Source organism: Rhamphochromis sp. 'chilingali', assembly GCF_963969265.1.
Source record: "Rhamphochromis sp. 'chilingali' genome assembly, chromosome: 9".
Taxonomy (NCBI): domain Eukaryota; kingdom Metazoa; phylum Chordata; class Actinopteri; order Cichliformes; family Cichlidae; genus Rhamphochromis; species Rhamphochromis sp. 'chilingali'.
Genome location: NC_137936.1, coordinates 18,112,851 through 18,135,871, shown reverse-complemented (window position 1 = coordinate 18,135,871; position 23,021 = coordinate 18,112,851). Strand labels below are relative to the sequence as shown.

Here is a 23,021-nt window from a genome sequence, read left to right as displayed (position 1 = left end):
TTTTTCAAAGTAACAGTGAAAAAAAAAAGGTTTTAAAAAAGTGATGAATAGGTCAATCTTTTATTCTCTATCAAATGAAATATTTTGTCCCATGGATTGTTATATATATATATATATATATATATATATATATATACACATACACACACATACACATATATGTGTGTATATATATTGTATTGTATTAATATTTGATATAACCGATATCATACGTTACTAAATGTATTTTAGGAAAATATTTTGATTGCATACTCCTCAATAGTGAGGTGACTGTTATGCTTTAAAAGGAATCTAAATTTCTACAATGCAGCCAAAGATTTCACACAAGACCACAGTGAAGGCTGATGAGCCTTTTCAGCTGTTATATGTGATCGGGCTAATTGTGTGGCGCTTGTGGGTCTTTTTCTTTCTTTTGTTAAAGAGGACTTTGTTTAGTCAGCAAAGACTTTCTGGGAAGTCAGTTGGATGAAGAACAAGTTAGTCAAACTTCTTTTGTCTTCTCTGGAATGAAAAATGATCTTAATCAACCAACCCACAGCACATTGTTACCTTTCTGTGTAATGTGCTGCACACAGTTTCCTGCATCTTCCTACAGTGGAGTCATTAGCTTGTGCCTTGTAAATTGAGATTGTATGAGCCAGCCATTAGCTGCACACTTGACTTAGCACTGTGACATGAGCGTGAAGAGAGTGTTGATTCAGATGGCTGTTTTATTTTACTGAATCCATCTGTTGTAATGTGTTTGAGCTTCATTCAAGTCAGTGAATGTCTTTTTTGGTTTTTTTAAGTTTGACAAAGGTGGTGTTATTTTGAAAGTCTTTGCCAGTCAGGCCTCATTTGAAGTTGGCACACTTTGCACATGTAAAAAATAAAATTAATAACAGCTCTTTTGCTAGTTTCTAACCAGACATTAAACCTGTGGTAGATGCAGTAATCACCAAAGGTGAGCTTAAATGCTGAAAGAAGAAGAAGGAATTTGGCACATATCTGCAGAGTGACTAAAGGTTTTCATGGAACGCTGGCCATTTTTTTTTCCTTTTTCTGACCACATTTTCTTCAAGGTTAAAAATGTATGAGGTTGATATTTTCAAATATAACTTTGTGTTTACACTTGGTTTCTGTAGTATGTGCACGAACACATGCATGTTCACCAGAGCATGTTTTTTTCTTCTCATCTTTCTTTTGGCTGCTCACGTTCACATTTGATATCAGCCGCATCATTTCTAATGGTCCTTGACAATCTTCTCATTTCAGAGTTTTCTTAAAGGGAATGGTGTACAGTGCTATATTTATATTTGGAACGTATTTATATTGGAATTGAAATCTTAATTGAGTCGATACACTTCAGTGTGGATATGAGTTCATTTTAATGTGTGAGCACACATGATATAATCAGTGTGCAGGATTGTTTTTAGTGAAATGGTAATTTAATCACTATAAATAAAAGCATATTTTATTTTATATCATGATACAAGTATGTGTCATGTGTCCATTAAACAAAGCGTTCCATCCTGAGGGGGAAAAAAAGAAAAATCCAAAATGGAGTCAAAACATTTCCACAAAAGCGATACATAACTTTCTTTCTTGTATTTCTTTTTTCTCAAGTGAGCGGGTTTCTTACCTATGCCTTCCATCATCAGTGAAACCGCCTCCTCTTTTCTGCATACCTGTTTTCACGCAGACTAGTCATACCTGTTGCAAAGAAAAGTAAAGTGCCTTCAAGCTATCTACACTGACCAAGAAACACTGCTCACTGCTTCCTGGAACTAGATTTGTCACTTGCCATGGAATACCAGACTTGACAGATCCACACCTTTTCACAATCTCAGCCTGAGCTCTTGTGATAGGCGTGAAAAAAAAAAAAAAAAAAAAAAAAAAAAAAAAAAAAATCAGGAGAGGCTGTAGAGAGTGTAATGCTGCCTCTTGATTGAGAGCGAGCAGTTGCTCCCAGCTCATCCATCAACAAGTGTGGTTTACTGTTACTGTTTTAACACCTATGCCTAACCATGTTGTTTTTGGAGTCTAAACCTAACTAACAAGTGCTTCCGAAGTTGCTTAAAAGTGACCTGAGATTTAAGAAAATGCATCTAATTCATTTATCAGCGCATCTTCCTTCTAGTGAGAACTGTTCTACTGATTCCAAAGGCACTCACTTGTTCTCCACCCCAACAGATCAGCAAGGCTGTGATCAGTGTCCCCTGCAAAAGAAAAATATTGCATTCAGTAAAGCACAATGATGAAAACTTGTTTAACACCAAATTCAGCTGCTTTTTATGTTAAAACAACTACAGGTTAAATGAGTTTCATTCTTAGGAAAAGTGGAGCAAAAATTCTTGGCATACTGTTTGTCAGAGCAGCATTTCTCCGTCCCATCAGACCCAGAAAGCTGTCATAACCGATGTCATCAAATCTCTTCAAATCATGGTCCGATCCAGCCTTGGGGGACAGGGAAAAAGAGTTACAGTGGGGCAAAAAAGTATTTAGTCAGCCACCGATTGTGCAAGTTCCCCCACCTAAAATGACGACAGAGGTCAGTAATTTGCACCAGAGGTACACTTCAACTGTGAGAGACAGAATGTGAAAAAAAAAAAAAAAAAATCCATGAATCCACATGGTAGGATTTGTAAAGAATTTATTCATAAATCAGGGTGGAAAATAAGTATTTGGTCAATAACAAAAATACAACTCAATACTTTGTAACATAACCTTTGTTGGCAATAACAGAGGTCAAACGTTTACTATAGGTCTTTACCAGGTTTGCACACACAGTAGCTGGTATTTTGGCCCATTCCTCCATGCAGATCTTCTCGAGAGCAGTGATGTTTTGGGGCTGTCGCCGAGCAACACGGACTTTCAACTCCCGCCACAGATTTTCTATGGGGTTGAGGTCTGGAGACTGGCTAGGCCACTCCAGAACTTTCAAATGCTTCTTACGGAGCCACTCCTTTGTTGCCCGGGCGGTGTGTTTTGGATCATTGTCATGTTGGAAGACCCAGCCTCGTTTCATCTTCAAAGTTCTCACTGATGGAAGGAGGTTTTGGCTCAAAATCTCACGATACATGGCCCCATTCATTCTGTCCTTAACACGGATCAGTCGTCCTGTCCCCTTGGCAGAAAAACAGCCCCATAGCATGATGTTTCCACCCCCATGCTTCACAGTAGGTATGGTGTTCTTGGGATGCAACTCAGTATTCTTCTTCCTCCAAACACGACGAGTTGAGTTTATACCAAAAAGTTCTACTTTGGTTTCATCTGACCACATGACATTCTCCCAATCCTCTGCTGTATCATCCATGTGCTCTCTGGCAAACTTCAGACGGGCCTGGACATGCACTGGCTTCAGCAGCGGAACACGTCTGGCACTGCGGGATTTGATTCCCTGGCGTTGTAGTGTGTTACTGATGGTGACCTTTGTTACTTTGGTCCCAGCTCTCTGCAGGTCATTCACCAGGTCCCCCCGTGTGGTTCTGGGATCTTTGCTCACCGTTCTCATGATCATTTTGACCCCACGGGATGAGATCTTGCGTGGAGCCCCAGATCGAGGGAGATTATCAGTGGTCTTGTATGTCTTCCATTTTCTGATGATTGCTCCCACAGTTGGTTTTTCACACCAAGCTGCTTGCCTATTGTAGATTCACTCTTCCCAGTCTGGTGCAGGTCTACAATACTTTTCCTGGTGTCCTTCGAAAGCTCTTTGGTCTTGGCCATGGCGGAGTTTGGAGTCTGACTGTTTGAGGCTGTGGACAGGTGTCTTTTATACAGATGATGAGTTCAAACAGGTGCCATTCATACAGGTAACGAGTGGGGGACAGAAAAGCTTCTTACAGAAGACGTTACAGGTCTGTGAGAGCCAGAGATTTTCCTTGTTTGAGGTGACCAAATACTTATTTTCCACCCTAATTTATGAATAAATTCTTTACAAATCCTACCATGTGAATTCATGGATTTTTTTTTCACATTCTGTCTCTCACAGTTGAAGTGTACCTCTGGTGCAAATTACTGACCTCTGTCATCATTTTAGGTGGGGAACTTGCACAATCGGTGGCTGACTAAATACTTTTTTGCCCCACTGTAGCCTTTTGCTCAGTGTTGTTATTTTTTCAACTTCTTATTTAATACGTTTGCTGAAGTGGCTGCGAAGTTCTGCGTGGAAATGTGAGTGCATCTCATTTGACTTAGTCATACCTCTGTCAGTGGATTGTAGGCCTTTTCTTCACAACAGCACCTCACAGTCAGTAAAATGAAGATACTCAATGCAACCAGTGAAAAATGTGTTTCCTCCATCACTTCACTGAACTGTGAATCACTGGATTAAAGGTAAAAAGAAAAACAAAAGACATAAGTAAGCTACAAGTGAATTTACACATTAGGGAATCAGATGGGAGGCGTCTCCATGTATCTGTGGTTAAGGTGTTCTTTGTTCTCTGTTGAACTGTCCTCCACAACACTTAGCGATCTGTTGTGTAACTTCAGTTTACAACGATGCAGCAAAGCTGTTTGAGTATAGTTAAATACTGCTTCTTTAAGGCACCAGTTTATCTTAGTGGTACTCATCTGCCTTGTGCAGAACTGTGGCATTCATTTTCATATAGTTGTATGAATGATGCATATCAAATTATTGTTGACCCCAGAGTGTCTTAAAATATGAGTTTTTGAGTATTTGGTTTAAAGCACATCTATTTTTGCATTTGGCTCAAATATAAACATTTAATATGTAGCAGCCTAAGCCTATTGCTACATAACTTAGGATGGATTTAGGGTCACCTGATACAGCCCTAACTATAAGATTTATCCAAAAGGAAAGTTTTAAGCCTAATCTTAAAAGCAGAGAGGGTGTCTGTATCCTGAATACAAATTGGAAGCTGGTTCCACTGAAGAGAGGCCTAAAAATGGAAGGCTCTGCCTCCAATTCTACTTCAGAACACTCTAGGAACCACAAGTAAGCCAGCAGTCTGAGAGTGAAGAGCTTGATTCAAAGTGACATGGTACTGTGAGGTCTTAATAATGAGGCCTGATTATTCAAGACGTTACATATAAGGAGAAGGATTAAACATTCAATTCAGGATTTCACTGGGAATCAAGCATATATTTATTAGTTTCAGATGTAGCCATTCTTGTATTTTGCTTGTTTACATTATTGTATTTTGCACAACTCTGTTGCTTGTGAAGCTCGCACACAAGAATTTCACTCACATGTACTGTACCAATGTACCTGCACATGTGATGTGACAATAAAAGTGATTTGATTTGATTTGATTTGAGAAGCTAGTATAGGAGAAATATGCTCTTCCTTTCTAGTCCCTATCAGTACTCTTGCTGCAGCATTTTGGATCCACTGAAGGCTTTTCAGGGAGTTTTTAGACATCCTGATAATGATGAATTACAGTAGTCCAGTCTCGAAGTAACAAATGCAGGAACTAGTTTTTTTCAGTATCACTTTGGGACAGGATGTTGCCATCCAGAATAAGCATCTGGCTGGATGTCAGATTTTTATGGCTGAGTGCAATAACCTCAGTTTGATTTGAATATAGAAGCAGGAAATCAGATATCATCCAGGTCTTTATGTCTTTAAAGACACTCATGCAGTTTAACTAACTGGTGTGTGTCATCTTGGTTCATGGATAGATAAAACGTGGTTTTAGATGCATAGCAAATATCTGCCCACTGATTAGCCTTAAATATTATGTCAGAGTCTCTAAAGGCCTAATACTGGTTTGGTAAAGCTTCAATTTGCCTCTGTGGCATCACCATCATTATATAAAGTCCATTAACTTTCGTGTGAATTATGTAATCTATTAATCTATTCTGCTGTCCATGACCACAGCCATTTCTTCATAAAATAATTCACTTGTTCCCTTTTATTGTGCTTCAAATGACTTTGTAGATCTCGTGCTGTTAACAGCAAGACATTCTTCCAGAATTTCATGAGCATTCCTCTTGAATTTTGTATGTTACAGCTGAAACCCAAGCTTACAGTGAACTTTCTCTAGTGTGTTCATAACAGAATACAGAGTAAACACTACTGTTTCAGTGCTTCCTCTAACACCTTTTGAACTAATAACCACGTCAGCTGGATATGGACAATACACAACATTGTCTATTGTCTGCCTAGGCTCAGGGCAGACCAATGACTGGCTGGAGAGATCATATTTCTCAGATGGCTTAAGACTCTCTGCTCGAACTGCTGCCCACGCAACACAAACCCAGATAAGTGATAGGAGGATGGCATTGTCTATTGTCAATCTCTGTCAAATAAACGTCAAATACTTGTCTATTAGCCAACATGAGCAGTTCCTATTTTATTGTTTACATTTTTTTCTCTCTTTTCAGAAGTCTAAGGAGGAGCTTAACCTTTGAAACATTATGCTGTTCATAAAAACTTGAAAGGTGCTTATTGACTGAGCAAACACCATGTAGATGAAGTATTGTGCCACACATCTTAATCTTTGAATTCAGTTGTATTCAAAGACAAAAGTCAAATACGTAGCCACGCAGTCCACCTTTACAAATATTTATGAAGGAATGGGTGAGTGCCACTGTTAGCACTCACTCCCGCAGTCCAGCGACATGGAATTACTGGTAATTCTATATGCCTGTAGGTGCAAATAGTTGTCTGGCTCTTTGTGTTAGCTCTTTGTGATAGTCTGCAGCCTATCCCAGCTGCAACCAAGTTGCGATGACGAGTCGCTGAGTCCTGAGGTGGAAAAAGGTGAGCTGAAAGGCTACAAACTTCTTCTGGCATCAACACAAAAACTGTGCTAGGAGCTTCATGGCATGGATTTCAATGTCTGAGCAGCTCCTGCAGCTGTGATGTGTAGGTATGCCATATTTTGTGCATATAGTATGACAATTATTTTTATTTGCTATCACTCCATTGCTTTTTACCTATACTTATATTTATCTATTCTCACCTCATCCCATCTCAACTGGCTGCTAGAAATATGAATAATTAAGGAATAATATAGCAAGTTTTAAATAATCAGATAACTATAGTGCATCAAGTGATACATTTTGACCTAATTGCTTATGATTTAAGTCAAAATGGAATAAAATAGCCATGGAGTATTGTGTTATCACATAATCCCACATTATAATTTAATTCATGCAGTCAGCCATGTAAAGACTCATGTAACGAACCAAAAGTGTAAAAAATCTTACCCTGAGCTGATCTTTATGTATAAACCAACAATCACTCCAGCTTTTCCCTTCGCATCAGAGCAGCGCCATGTCACGTTGAAGCCTGTCTTTTAAGACAGCAGGATTTCTCTTTCTCAAATTTTATATAGCTTGAGTTAATTTTTAATCTGATTAGCACTCCACCCACCACCCAAAACTCTGTCCCACCCTAGCACATGTATACACATAATTTGTTGTAACTGCCTCATTAGATGTTCCTCATTGAAAAAATGATATTTTTTTCCCATTAAGACATAAAAGAAACAGGCAAAAAATCTACACAAATCTAACAATAAAGCTAAATGTTTCATCCTCATGTGGATAAAACTTTGGCTTAAACATTAAAAGAAAAAAAAGAAAGTAATCTGGAGCTTATTTGTATGCTGAATTGTGTACAGACCTTTGTCCATTCCTTATTTAATGCAAGAGACATTAAAAGAAAATGTTTAATGTGGTATATAATAGCTTTGTGACATGGTGCATCATCCAGCTGGAAGCAGCCATCGGAAAATGAATCATACTTTTTAATCTATTCATTATGTGGAACAGGGCCCTGTTTCAGGAAGCCGGTTTAGAAAACTCAGAGTTAAAAATGATACGCAGGGTTGAGTAACCCCGAACTGTCCAACTCGGAATATTCGGTTTCAGAAAGGCTGATAACAATTAGTTCAATCAACGCGGAGTTGCTTTAACCCCAAGTGAAGCGCGCGGACGAGGATACATAAAGCCCTGATAAGCGGAGCACAGATTAAGCGAGTCACCATGGAGACGGAGGGAAAGAAGGCGCGGTCAATGTATTTCACAGCGCTTGAGGCCGAAATTCTGATGGCAGCATATGCCGATAACATGCAAATTTCTCAGAAAAAAAGTAACACAGCCTCAGCTGCAAAACAAAGGGAGCATGCATGGCAAAACATAGCCGACAGAGTCAATGCGTGAGTGTTAATATAAACATTGATCGAGGGATTTCCACCCATTTAACACGTTATTTTATCATATGTTATTTTATTTGTTATTTTATACATTTTATTTTGTGATGTGATGTGAGCGCAGGTGCAACCCAACAGGCCCCAAACGTGCCTGGCAGCAAGTAAAAATGAAATATAAAAATATAGTCCAAACAGGTGAGGTGTAATTGTATTATGAGCCACAGTGCTTGGTCTGTTTGTCCCATGTAAATCAATTGCAGTTAGAGGCTACATTAATTTTCTTTCTGTAAGCACTTATTGAAATTATCTGAGCACATTACAAGTACATATTTGCTTACTCTGTATGCTCAAATGTGGCCCGTTATAGCCAACAGAAAAAAAGCGGAGGCCCGAAAAACAGGTGGGGGTCCTCCACCACCACCACTCACAGAGGCTGAGCAGTTGGCCCTCAGCCAAAACAGTGGGCGCCCTGTGGCTGAAGGCATCTCTGCGGGGACATCCTCTGAGTCAATAACCCCGCAAGACACAAGTGCCTACATAGGGGGTAAATTCAAAATAATACATGATGTGCATACATCCTTTCTTCACAGTCACCTTTGCAGTGCTACTCATTCATTTGATAAACTCTTTACCATAATGGATTATTTTGTAGTGAAGTTATTTTCCTACTGATTTTGCCTTCCCTCAGCCTTGGTTGTCTTTGAGAGCATAATGACAATGAAGTGTAAGGTGCTTGGTATGTTTGTTAATTGCCATTTGGTCCCTTGTAAGTTATAAGTGACCTGTATAAACCTCATATTCTATCAGTTGATGGTGGTGGTGTACTGCATCTGGTGCAGCCTCCTGTTGAGCCAGACCAACATGCAGTTGTGAGTAATACTCCACAGATTATATGAGTTTACAGTAGAACAGCAATGTTGTTAACTTCTTTACTACAGGAAAATAATGAAGAAACATTGACAGCTGTTACAGAGGAGGAAGCAACAGAGACACTTTATGAGGTTTACATCTTTTAATACTTTGTGTACAGGAAACACAGGCGACCAATAAAGCCAGTTGAACAAAAAATCTGTTTATTCTTCTTTCAACATGTTGAGGTGATGGGTCAAAGGAAATGATTGTGACATATGGTGTCTCTGACTGCTCTTCCATCTTGTATGTCCGTGGGAGGGTCAGGATGTTCATGGTTTGGATCACTGCTGATGTTTGGTTCAGAAGGACAGTGTTCTCCTCTAATTGTGGCAATGTTGTGAAGAATCACACATGCCACAATAATGTCACATGCCCTTTCTGGGGTGACCCTGAGTCTTTGCAGGCACTGGAACCGGGCCTTAAGCATTCCGATAGTCATTTCAATTCTGGCTCTTGTCCTGCAATTAGCCAGATTATATCGCTGCTGTGGGCCCGGTTCAGGGTAAGGGGTAAGCAAATAGGGTAAACATGGATACCCCCTATCACCAAGCAAGTAGCCAGTGAACTCTCCTAAGACAGAAGGATACACTTCAGTTCAAATGTCCCTGAAGCAATTGGTCTTTATATATTTTAAAGTATTCTCAACTCACCATGTCCAAATTTTGTGCTCAGTGTACATTCACGGAATATTTGTGAGTCATGGACAGAGCCTGGCCACTTGGCTTCCACATTTGTGATAATGTTGGCAGCATCACATATGATCTTCACAGTGCAGAGAACACAAATTAGCATCCATTACCAGAGGTGGGACCAAGTCATTGTTTTGCAAGTCTCAAGTAAGTCTCAAGTCTTTATCCTCAAGTCTCAAGTCAAGTCTCAAGTAATGTCAGGCAAGTCAGAGTCGAGTCTCAAGTCACTGGTGTAAAAGTCCGAGTCAAGTCACAAGTCTGAAACTTTGAATTTCAAGTCCTTTCGAGTCTTTAAAAAAAAAAAAAAAACGAAAAAATAATGTTGCAGTTATGCTAAATGTAAATATTAGACCATGTAATTTTTAAATCTGTGTTTTTCTCAACACATGACAAAATAGTGAACTTAGAAAATATACACAAATTGTGAAATTGCACCTCTTTAAAATGCAGCTCAATTAAACCTAGCTCCTAGAATAATTTTCACCGACAGTTCTGAGATAAGCTGCATGTTATTCTTGGATGCGGTTGTAGGACCAGCTTTAAAATCGCATGACAAAAATATCATACATATTAAAAAAAACTGCATCACCAACGTAGCCTGGACAACATTTGCTAGTTAGATGAAGTCAGCTATCTCATCTTAGCATATTTATATGCATATTTATAATCATACGGCTCTTGGAGTGAGTGCATACACTCATGAAGTTTAGTAACTTCAGGTCACTGCAACAAGTCCAGGTACAGTTTACCGACGGATGGGTGCAGGACCTTGAAATGCACCGTGTAGAACGAAAGACCATCGTACGTATCATAAGTTTACCACTCTCACAAATCGTCGTCATAAATACACATTCCTTAACCGTTTATTAATAGGACCTTTGAGCTCAACGGTAATTAATTAGTAGTGGAAATAATTTCTGGTAGCATCACAGAAATGTAGCAGTGACAATAATATTGTATGCTGTAATCATACTGGGCAATTAGTGATACAAAAAACCTGTTTTATCCTGTGAATAAAAGTATATGTTTTTGTCAATGTACCATAATAACAGAAGCGAAACGCAATATTGTGTCAGGACAATTCACTATTTATGCACAATAAATAAAGGAGCATAGCGCGACAATTTCTGTTCAGCGCCAGACTTGCTTGTAACCTATATCACCAATTATGTTATGAAAATGACGCATTAACTACAACAGCAGACTGACCTTCGTGTAAATGCTTGGAGCAGACTAACCTGTGAGCTGGAGTGTTCTGGGACGTTATATTTGGTCTTTGAATGGCTGCAATCCAGTCGCCTCTTTGTTACTTCGGAAACATGGCTCGAACAATTTCTCTTCAACGACGTAATCCGATAACAACCGATCTCTTTACCCGTCGGCTTCCCGTGGCTGTCATGCGACCGGCTATTGCAGTTAATAATACAACAGCTTCTTGACATTTTTGTGTTTCTTTTTATCGCTGTGTAACTGATTTCAATTGAAAGCCTGCGTGCGCTAGTACCGCTTGCCACGAGTTCCCAGAATCCTTTGCGGTTTTACCCCTGAATGACATCACATTTTCAATCTCTATATAATATGCATGTTAAATTTTATATTTGGGGTAAAATATCAAGTCTTTTCAAGTAAACCGGTTCAAGTCCAATTCAAGTCCCAAGTCATTGGTGTAAAAGTCCAAGTCAAGTCACAAGTCTTAGAACATTTTTTCAAGTCAAGTCTAAAGTCATAAAATTAATGACTCGAGTCTGACTCGAGTCCAAGTCATGTGACTCGAGTCCACACCTCTGTCCATTACTATAATGAAATAATTTGTTAGTTTGAAATGCTACAGGGAACTATGTACCTGCACATTAATGCTGTGGAAAGACTTCCTGTTCACATAGTCTCCTTCATTTACTGAAGGAGCAATGATTGGAATGTGAGTGCCATCTGTACAGCCAATCACGCCTGGGAACCGTGAAAATAAATGTAAAATTTAAGTAGTAGTCCAAGTAGCACCACATCATAAATTAAGTTTTGGTCATCCTGATACCTGCAATTTTGTGGCATCCCTCTTTGATAAATCTTGTGGGTCTATGACTGGGGAACACAAACGAGTACAGGAGACGTTTCAGTGCAACTGTAACATTCGTGACTGCCCGACAGACGGTAGCCTTGGAAACGTGCTCAGCGTCACCAATATTATACAGAAAGCTCCCGTTTGCAAAAAACCGAAGTGCAATACAAATAATATGTACAGAACTGAGAGGATGTCCACGATGTGTCACATGCGTAATATATGGCCTGAGGATGTTATTCAAATAACTTATAGATTGTGCTGAGAAACGGTAACGTTCACACAGAAAATCATCAGGAAATGATAAAATGTCCAAACGCGCTCTGATCACTCTCTCCCGGCGGAGAGCTCTGCGGAGAATTTGGGCTTCACGATCTACTGGCTCTTCAAGGAAGAGGCACGCCATGTCCGACACTTCCTACTGTCAGGTTTCCGACAAAGGGGCGGAGACAGTCAGGGTTAGTTGTAGTAAACCTGCTAGGGGGCAGGTTAGCTTCACGGAGTGTGTCGTCATAGTGACTCACTGAGGCTTCATCTGAACTCGCTTTGTGAAACCGAAAACCCAGAGTTTTCGTTAACTCAGGGTATACTTACTCAGTTTTTCCACTAAACCGGCTTCCTGAAACAGGGCCCAGGTTTTGCTCGATTATCTTGTTAGAATTACTCTTCTGTATCTCTCAAATGAAATCTCTTTGTCACTGAAATGCATGCTCTTTAAGAAAACGAAACACAGTGTCAGATGGCTTACAGTAACATGTTTGAAGCTTTAGTTTACGTTTGTGGTCAGGGTGTGAACTAACGTTTTAGGGCGTTGTAGCTTGCAGATATTTGTTGCCTGTTACTCTTAGGATGACTTGTGTTACAGTGACAGACATTCACAAGAGCAAATTTAAAGATGCGTGTGTTTTTAATTATTTAGCATCGCTGCTCCCTTTAATGTAATGAGTGACATCACCACATTAAATGTGAACATATATGAGCATGTAGTGTTTGCCACAAGACATTATGAAACTTGTTCATTCCAAAGTAAGTGCCATAAAGTTTTAACTATTATCTCCTGTCAAACATGTCAGTCAGCCTTCCTGTTTGTCAAACACTACAGTTTATTTGCTCCACAGAGTTCCACAGAATTGGTTGCTCGTTGCTAGGAAAAACTATTTGCATTAGACATTTTCCCTTGGGCAGTTTTGTTTACCATATGCCACAAAACACAACGTATGTTGTCATTGCTATGAAAATGAAACCCAGCTTTAGCTATCCGTGCAGCCAGATGACACATGCAAAATTTAAGCTATTACTTATTAGACATAATGACTGGGATGACCACTAAATTCAGACAAAACTGAGGTTATTGTAAAAATCCTAGAAACATGGTGTCTAACCAGGTGGACTTGTTTTTGACCAGGATATCTTCTTCAGTGTGCACATTAGACAAATATACATATATATATTCTTGCATTTGTGCAGAATCTCTAAAATTAGAGTAAATAATCAAACCCCGTCTCATCCTAAAGACCTCATAGTAATCCAATAGAGCACTTCGCTCTCAGACTGCTGGCTTATTTGTGGTTCGTAAGGTATTTAAAAGTTGAATGGGAAGCAGAGCCATCAGCATTTAGTTCCTTCTGTGAAACCAGTTCTCTCTGTGAGTTTGTAATTGGGAGACAGACACCCTCTGCTTTTAAGATTGGTCTTACAACTTTTTTTTTTTTTTGATAAATCTTATAGTTAGGACTGGATAAGTTGACCCTCAATCCACTCTTAGTTACACTGCAACAGGCCTATGCTGCTGGTGACTTCCCATGATGCAATGGTTCTTCTTCAGTCACCTTTTTTTTACTCACTATGTGTTCTCTCTAGATTCACTCTCTAGATTTTAATTATTACTTATTATTAATCTCTGTCTTTCACCTGTCTCCCACCCCTCACCCCCAACTGGTCGCAGCAGATGGCCTCCCTGAGCCTGGTTCTGCTGGAGGCTTCTTCCTGTTAAAAGGAAGTTTTTTCTTCCCACTGTTGCTGAGCGCTTACTCATAAGGCGTTGTCTGATTGCTGGGGTTTTCTCTGCATTATTGTAAGTACATTGAGGCGATTGTTGTCGTGATTAGGTCAGATTATAAATTAAACTGAACTGAATTAAATTACAGTGCCAACAGCTCATCAGTGGCTTGATGAGACAGAAGAAACACCCCTACAGACTCATCACATGCAGAACAATTGGTTTCGTTTTCTTTTTGTTTTAATTTTAAATGGAAAATATTTTTAACACTTTTATTCAATTTGTCGGTGGTTAATTTGATAAATTGATAATGCTTTATTGATAGCTTTATTTATTTTCAAATGACTCTAGCAGTTAGCAGTAGGCATCACCCAGCTAACTCTGTCCATAGTTGCTGAAACCTGGTATTAGCATCTCTTAAACTTGATCTAGAATGTTAACGCTTTCATTTTGTACAGAACATGAAATGCATGGAGAACAATTCATCTTTCGCTGAAGGACTTTGTCATTCAGACACAAATAAAAGTTCTGAGCTTTTCTATTTCTTTCTTCTTCTTTTTTTAACCTCAGTTACTTTGAATTCAGTTTTGCCATAGGCAAAAATATTCTATTGCAACAATAAATCTAAATGTTTAAAGTCTTTCTAACTACACAAAAACAAATGCTCATTAGTATCACGGTATCATGGCTGCAGTCGTGCTCAGTCATACATTGCACAAACAAAGTGAAGCAGGCACTTAAAAAACCTGTGGTTCAAAACCTGTTGATGTAAATAAAGTGCTCCACTTATATGAAAAAGCTTCTGAGGATTTTTTATTGGACCCTAGGGTCTTAATCATATCCATATGTGTCATTTCCACTGAATTCCTTGCAGAAATTACTGTGTAAGCAATCAGTCCTCTAATTAGACATTTTATATAATTTATCAACCACATTAAATAGGACCGCTTTCCTGTGTCCGGGCAAGAGCGTCATATATTTGTGTTGTACACTCATCGGTCACTTCATTAAGAAATCTTGCTGCTATCTTGATTGAGCTCCTTTTTCTTTTAGAACTGCACTAATTCTTCATGGCACAGATTCAACAAAGTTTTTAAAACTTTGATTCATACTGACACGACAGCATCACACAGTTGCTCCATATTCATCATCTGCACATCCACGATGACACTCTCCCCTTCTACCACATCCCTAATCTGTTCTGTTGGGATGTAAATAGTCAGCAACTAATACTAATATTTAAAAAATAGGTGAAACATTCAGGTGGTTCATATTTCTTGCGTCAGATGTAAAAAAAAACAAAAAACAGACAGCGTTCTTTTCAGAACATTTTGCTCGAATCATTAAGTCTGTGAAGGTTCTCAGTCATCCAGGTCATCGTAGTCAAAGGAGCTTGCAAAGAAAAGCGTCTGGACTTCTTTAAGTTGCTTGAAGACGTTTCACCTCTCATCCGGTCAAACCAGATTTAAACCCAGTGGGAGAGGTGAAAACATCTTCAAGCAACTTGAAGAAGCAGAAGTTTTATTTATATTGACATCTGCTCCCATGAAAAAGAAAATATTTCCAACATCGCCCCCTAGTGCCAAGAAATCCTCCTATCACACATTATGCCAGGCATTTCATTAGGTACACTTTGCTACTATTGAGTTGAACCCACTTTTACCCCCAGAACTGCCTTAATTCTCATGCCATTGAGTCAACATGGTGCTGGATACATTCCTCAGAGATTTTTGTCCATTTTTACATAGTTGCATGACAGCATCACACATGCTTCAAATTTGTTGGCTGCACATCCATGATGTGAATCTCCCGTTCACCCACATTTCAAAGGTTTTCTGTCAGATTGAGTTATGGTGGCTGTGGAGGCTGTTTGAATAGGGGGAACTCATTAACATCTTCAAGAAACCAGTGTGAGAGGATCTGAGCTTTGTGTGTTATCCTGCTGAAAGCAGCCATTGTAAGATGGGTAGTCAATACAGTGATCATAAAGGGATCCAAAGTGGTATGCTATGAAATATTTTCACACCATTAGCTGACATATATGGTGTCTTCTGCAGTTGTAGCGCATCTTCTTTAAAGATGTGATGTCCTGTGTGCACAGAGATGCTTTTCTACATATCTTGGTTATGATGAGTAATTGTTTGAGTTACTGCTGCCTTCCAATCAGCTTGAAGTGGCCTGCCCATTTTTCTCTGACCTCTGCTCATTTTCTAAACCCTAGAGATGGATGTGTAGTAAAATCTCAGCAAATGCACAGTTTCTGAAATACTCAGACCAGCTAGTGTGGCACCATCAACCCACTACATTCAAAGTCATGTTTCATCCTTATGCTGATGCTTAGCAGAGCTTCAGCAGGTCTTCTTGACCTAATAAAGTGGCCAGTGAGTGCATATATTTAAGAAACTATTGCTGGTTAACATAAATGGGCCAAAACAATCTGCTCATGTGATATGATTGATTATCGTCTAATTGGAAGCAGCTCTGAATTTTATGTGTCTGTGCAGAGCGTTATATTACTGAATTACCAGACATGCAAGAATGACAACAGGACTTGTGAACACATGAAATGACTGATTAACTTTTATTTATTTATGTTTTTTTTACATTTTTTTATGGTAGTTGGACAATTTGGTTCTGAATGATCTTATTTATTTGTAGGACACTCATTGACATACATGGAAATTTAAAACTTTAACTCTAGAGTGTTATCGGAACCTACAAGGAACCTATTACTACTGGAAACTATAAGTGTGGGAGAACATAGGGATGAAAAACCTAGTTTTCCAAATTCTGGAAGAGCACTGAACAAGTCTGACATGCTTCAGTCCACTACTGACTGGTTAAATGCAATAATATCACTCTCTGTCACATAACCTGAATTTGCTGAATAAGTGGGAGAAATCCATGTGGAACCTCAGAGTGAGTCCCGGGGAGGCCAGTTTTGATGTCTATTTAAGTTACCGAATACGGTTCCTCACCAAATATGGGTTATTCCTGTTATTTGAGAGTTCTGCAGGATTCTAACAGGGTAAAGCTATTTTTGTGTAAGGGTAAAATCGGTGTGTAAAGAACAAAAGAAAGAGAGTAGCCATAATGAGTGAGTGGTATAGGATCAGGAGAAGAAGTTAAGTTCTTTGGATAAGAAGTTCTTACTTGGCTCTCGGTGAAGGCGGTCGCACTTTTCTCCTCTCCTCCTTCCCCTTATCTTCCCCTGCTTAGCCTCTTGTGTCCTGTCTTGTCTCGCGTGCACTACTTTTCCCTTGAACAGTCAAGCACGCACTCATCCCCCTCCCTTCCAAACGCCTTCGATGCTTGATCCTGCGGGGGAAGGCAGCGGGTCTGCGTGCCGCGCTGAAATGATAGCATGGTGCAGGACGACTGCTGTGTTCCTTCGAATCACCCCCCACCCCCTATCCATCCCCTGTGGCTTGTCATGTGCTCTGATGTTGTGATGTGGACATTAATGTGCTCTCTGTGCAGAGGAGTTTTTTTTTGTTTCCTGTTCTCATGCTGTCCTCCCATAGGTTGCCCAGCGTGTGAAGAGGTCTCTTTTTTTCCTCTTGTACTTTTCCCAATGTTGTGTAATTTTTTCAGTGTTATTCTCCCAACGCTGCCGGTCTCCGACTGTATTCCCATGTGATGTCTTGTTGTTGTGTGTGTGTAAGTCGGGGGGGGTCCTATTCCTCTGTGGGGCAACCTGCATATGGCCAATAAAGCATTCATTCATTCATTCATTCATTCATTCATTTTGTGCTTAATGCCGGTCCAAGAGCAACAACAAACAGGATATGTGCTTATTTTTGAAAATGTTTCACGCCTCAAATCAGTCAAAAAAACAAACAAACAAAAAACAAGCAGGCATTGCAATTCATTAGATTGTAATTTTAAAAATGTAATAAAGGTAACGACTTAAATGCGTCATCACAATGACTCTGATAAAGTCACATTTCTAAAAGACACTGATGCTCCAGGTCAAAACTGCACTATTCTGGGTGCAAGATGGACTTTTACCAGCGTTATATTGTGTGTCAACAGAGCTTCAGGGCAAAAAAAAAAAGAAGAAAAAGAAAAAGTATGTTTGTAAATGGAGCAGTGTGTAATGCATTAGGATGTAAAATAATGGCACAAGGAAAAGAAACGCACACACAGCACACAGAGTTTTATGTGGGCTTTTGTGATGGGTCTTTACCTTAAATACCCCCCCTTCACTTGGTTCTGTAAGAGATAAATTCGCTAACGGCACGAGGGGAGATTTCTTTCAAGTACCGTATTTCCCGGACTACAAAGCGCACCTGAATATTAGCCGCACAAGCTAAAATCAGGGGAAAATCCTGTTTTGTACATACATTAGCCGCACCTGACTAAAAGCCGCAGGTGTTTCAATGTTGACTTATCATATGTAAGAGAATATGCACAAAGGGAATTGTCAGGAAAGAGATGGCTGTTTGGAGACACACCCCTTTTATTAATATTTTGAAAAACAAGTTATGGGTACATATTTGCACATGTAGTACATAACAGTAACCTACAGCACACCAGAAAAATAGATTCGGACTACCTTTTAGGCTCAGGTGCAGTGACACGGCTTTAACAAGAAGAAAAGTCAGTCATTCACCATCTTTCTCTTCTTCCTGCGCACTAAAACCACCAAAGTCCTCTTCTCCAATGTCGGAAACGAACAGGCTCAGGATGGCTTCGTCATCCACTCTCCGCTTCTCTCCTTCGTTGTCACTTTCAAAACCAAAGAAATCCTCATTGTCAGTGTCAGAGTCGAACACCCTCAGAAGGGCCGTGGCGGTGTCCTCCTCTCCATCATGCAGCAGTCCAGCCCTTCAAAATCCGTTGGTGATCGTGGATGTTTTCGCACTTTTCCACGCTGTCAGAATCCACCGGTGGAGTTGGGCATAACTTGCTTTTTGCAAGTTTATCGCCGCTCGTCATCCACGCCTCCTGCTGAATGCGTAGCGCTACTTTGAAGTTTGTTTTTCGCGCTACTTCGTACGGCACTACGTTGCCTGGCGGACGGACATGTGACTAACATACCACTCTTGAACCCCGATCCTTCCGCCAGGCAACGTAGTGCCGTACAACAGCGGAACAAACAAAACAAATCGTCTTACGATATCACAAAAATCATGGAAAATCCATAGAAAAGCCGCACCTGACTAAAAGCCGCAGGGTTCAAAGCTTGTGCAAAAAGTAGCGGCTTATAGCCCGACAATTACGGTATTTGGGTCAAAAACAAAACCTGGCGACTGTGTGAGAGGGAACAGGGGGAGCAGAGGGACTAGGTGGGGGGCGGGGAGAATGAGAGGATGGCGGGGCAGACAAACAAAACTGCTTTAGAACACATGGACTTTCCCCCACGTGAATCAATATTCAAGCCCTGATCTCCCTGTTGAGCAATGAGGCCAAAGAGAAGAGGGAGTTGAAAGACGGATGATACAGAGGGAGGGCTGTGGGATGTCATGTGTAAAGAAAGAGATTCTCATTGGAGGCAAAGGGAGAGAAGATCACTATGTACGTTTGGAGAAAAGGGAAAAAGGGGAATACAAAAAGCATCCTACATGGTGAAGCCATCTTGGTCAGACGCTCAGGACTTCATGAGCAACACTAATTATTAATAAGGTAGGTGTACGATAAACATATGGAACAGGATGTTTTTGTTGTTTTTGAGAACAAAACAGGACATGAGCAATTGCTTCAGCTCCGAGTGAGAGGCCAGTTTCAGGACGTGTTGCTCTTTCTTGCTTTGCTAAACAAAATCATTTTTTTTACTGCTTTTGCTTTTTTTTTGGGTTTAATTTCACTTTAGATGTAGAATAGATTTGTTAATAGCATTTTTTTTTTGTTAAAGTTACAGTGCGATTAACTCTTTTTTTTTTACAAACAGCATTTTTGTTCTGGATTTAAAGGTTAAATGTTCTACTAAGGTTATTTTCCTGCACAGCGTACCTTTGCAAATGCATAAACACCATTAAGTCAATATTTGCTTAGTGCCTGCAGCAAAGGATTTAACACCACAAGAATAACACTGCACGGCAGCTAAAAAATTATGAACTCATCTATAAGACAAAGTGGTTTACATTTACTGTGATGACAAACTAACCAAATAATCCAGGTCTTTGATTGCACTATTTACTCAGCACATACAATAATAACCCTAATGTTTTTTTTCCCTTGTTTTTACTATTCCGATTTAGTGTAGTGGCTTTGGAAAAGTGTTCTTTTAAAGCAGGATGATGTCCTCCAAGCTGAAGTGGCTGATTGTGATCCAGCTCCTGCTGAATGAACAGGCCTTGTGCAGGGTCCCACCTCCTTTGGTGCAAAAGAGCACTCTGCTTCCAGGAAGTGACACCCATGAAGCTGTAGAGGAGGTGTCCAAACAGAATCTGGACTCTCTCCTGGGATCTCAAGTTCAGTCTGGTCTCTTACCTGAGGAAAAATCTAAAAGAATCCGATCTGCCCAACGAATGACATCGGTCCTTGGGGCGAAGCTTCAGGAGCAGATTCAAGCTCATTTACATATTCAGGGGAACATCAGCTGTGAGGAGCTGCTGTCAGCCAGCGCTGTGGATGACTCGCTGTCCTCCATGTTTCCACAGGAGCTGTTGGGTCTCTCTTTGGTGCCTGTGTTGGTGGTGGCAGGGTGCCCAAAGGAAGCACAGACCCTGTTGCTGAAGCTGTATGATCTGCTGGGAGTGGCTGATACAGAGGAGCTCCTGATGGAGGTAGAAGGCCTAATAGAGCGAAGGATGAGTAAATCAGCAGCTGCACCAACACCCACATCAGCATCATTGCCTTCAGGGAGAGATCAAACTCAGCGACACATAAAAGCTGTGATGTTTAACATTGAGCAGCTGGCATTCGTGGGAGAAGGCAACACTATTCAGGAGGGGCACTGCGAGGGTTGGAGTCGAGTAAATGGGACCGTGCTGATAGGAAACGCTGTGGAGGGAGGCACAGGTGGACTGGAGGATGCTGTGAGCAGCTGTGAAAGCCTGGGATTCCTGTGTGCTGGTGTGACCAGCAGTGGGCGTCACACACCCGGGATGTACCAGGCAGTGTGGAAAAAAGGTAGTCGCATATTGCCATCTGAATCCACAGAATCTGAGACCTGGATCCATCAGTGCAGCGCCACAGCAGCAACTGGTCACCGGTGGAAGCGCAGCACCCAGAGGAACTGCATCAACAAAAGCGAGCAGCGCGTGTACAGTGTAATGGAGTGGATCCCTGGAGTCAGCACACTCTATAACCTTGGCACAGCTGTGTATTACGCCTCAGTCAACTGTTCTGAAACAGCCAAGGAGAGAGCCATCCTGAGCGCCGTTGACCTCGGAACAGATGCCCTCATGGTCGCCACGGGTGGGACTGCTGGGGTAGCAGGCTATGCTCTGGGTGCAGGGGTGAAGACCGGAGTGAAAGCTGGGGTCAAGTATCTGCTCAACTCCATGAAGGAGGAAGATGACATGCTGGTGAACCAGTTCAGCGTGGAGGAGGGTGTCATCACCATAGACTGAAGAATCAATGAATCACCCTCTTAAACTCTGGCAATAAATACTGACATAGCTACATGTGTAAAGATAGAGGATCAATAATTGATAGCTTACCTGTTTGCATAGTAACTATTAGTGATAATTTGCAGTGCAATTTTTCTTTTCTTTTTTTGTAAGTGTGTACACAACGAAAGAATATTATTAAGACAGATTCCAAATTGTCTGCATATATAAAATAATAAAAGAGAGACAATGTAAGCTAACGATGAAATAAAAGTCATTCCACAGAGTGAAAAATGTCCACATGAGCTGAAAACAGATCCAATAATTTATATCCTCAGAAAGTAAGCTTTAAGCCATTGCTTAGAAATAATATTTTAAGTATATACTTTATAAAGTAGTTTACTAGTTAATCGTATTAGGCAGCAACACTGATGACTGGTCTCAGGAAACAAAACCTTCAGTCCCTCAACACTTTGATTTTGCCCGTCTCTGTTTATCATCTTTTTTATTTTTAATTTGTCTCTTCCTTCAGCTGAAACCTACAGTCAGGTTGTCGTCATATTCTCAGCTCGGATTTAATTGCAGGGACACTAGCCTCATGATAAAATATTGTTGCTGTATATGTTTTCCTGTAAATGTTATTAAATTTTACATTAAATTGGTGGCAGTGTATAATGTTATCAGATTGTTTTTTGTGCTGAAAATATTTAATGTGCACGCTCGTGTTGAACTGCAGTACATACCTAACACAGTCTTAATCATGGGAATTTAAACTGTGTATGTACTTCAGCTGACGCTAAGTGATGCTTTAAAGAATATTTACATAATACTTTAAAAAGAAGAAAATAAGTGGCATGGGGTTTGGCACTTATAAGGCGCCTTCAAACTCAATTTAAGCAATCAAAATGCTTCATACTGTAAATTTGAGTCAGCTGATCACACACACATGCGCGCGCACACACACACACACACACATATTTGTACAAGGCTTTTTGCAATACCTAAGGACTTTTACCTAACATTCACACTCCAACAGATAACACAAACTGGCCATAAGTGCAGATGTGTTAGTGTGTGATTGTGATGTATTTTATTATCTTTACCCATATAACTAGAACAGACTTAAATGAAATCAATAAAACTCTTTATGTTTTATTTAAATTTTTTTCAAAGTAAACGCTAACAATGAAGTTCAAGGTCAAATGCTTAGCCAGTTGTGGAATTTGAAGATAAGCCATAAAGAATTGTCGGTAGATTTAAAGTTTTCACTGATTTTATCATTTGGGGTGACCCTGACCTTAACCTTGGCCCGATTTTCAGCACAATTAAATCAGCTCGAGCTGTTATTGATATCTACCATCACACAAAATTTTGATATCTTCAAAACAGTGGATGTTATGCTGCTAAGAAACAGACAGACAGACAAACAAACCGAACTGATTACATACTGCCTCCCTTCAGGGGGGTGAAAAATTCTGTTTAACTGCTTCACTTTCAGGGCCTTGACATTTTGCAGTTGGCCACACTGTTGCAAATTAGACTTAGATTTAAGAGACGCTCCTTGGTATTGGCTTACAGGATACACTCAAATTTCTATTTAATTCCAGCTGTCTGAGACGTTTGTGAATTTGTCTGTTCTCTCTGTTGATGCAGATTATTTATGAACCAAAAGAAAGAAACCCACTGTGTTTCTTTTTTTGTGTGTGTTTGGTGCTGGCCCTGTGACTGACCAGTGACCAGTGCAGAGTGTTGCCTGTCTGT

At 40.1% G+C, this 23,021-nt stretch overlaps 1 protein-coding gene and 1 long non-coding RNA gene across 3 annotated transcripts; one reads left to right on the top strand and one right to left on the bottom strand.

The window, feature by feature from the left end:
• Positions 1–402: 402 nt before the first annotated feature.
• LOC308402056 lies at positions 403–17,456 on the bottom strand. Of its 2 annotated transcripts, XR_013972682.1 has the most exons (7): positions 10,945–11,428; positions 9,668–9,779; positions 4,186–9,587; positions 2,343–2,436; positions 2,154–2,198; positions 1,622–1,692; positions 403–1,511 (listed from the first exon to the last, which is right to left on the bottom strand). It is a non-coding gene; the product is annotated as an uncharacterized lncRNA (long non-coding RNA). The 2 variants fall into 2 exon arrangements; XR_013972681.1 differs by lacking the exons at positions 9,668–9,779; positions 10,945–11,428 and adding an exon at positions 16,915–17,456 and having other exon boundaries at positions 4,186–4,306.
• A 1,649-nt stretch (positions 17,457–19,105) lies between these two features.
• apof (apolipoprotein F) lies at positions 19,106–21,935 on the top strand. Its single transcript, XM_080890624.1, has 2 exons — positions 19,106–19,389; positions 19,965–21,935. Exon 2 carries the CDS (start codon positions 20,001–20,003, stop codon positions 21,279–21,281), a length of 1,281 nt encoding a protein of 426 aa, XP_080746750.1. The 5' UTR covers positions 19,106–19,389; positions 19,965–20,000; the 3' UTR covers positions 21,282–21,935.
• Positions 21,936–23,021: the final 1,086 nt, after the last annotated feature.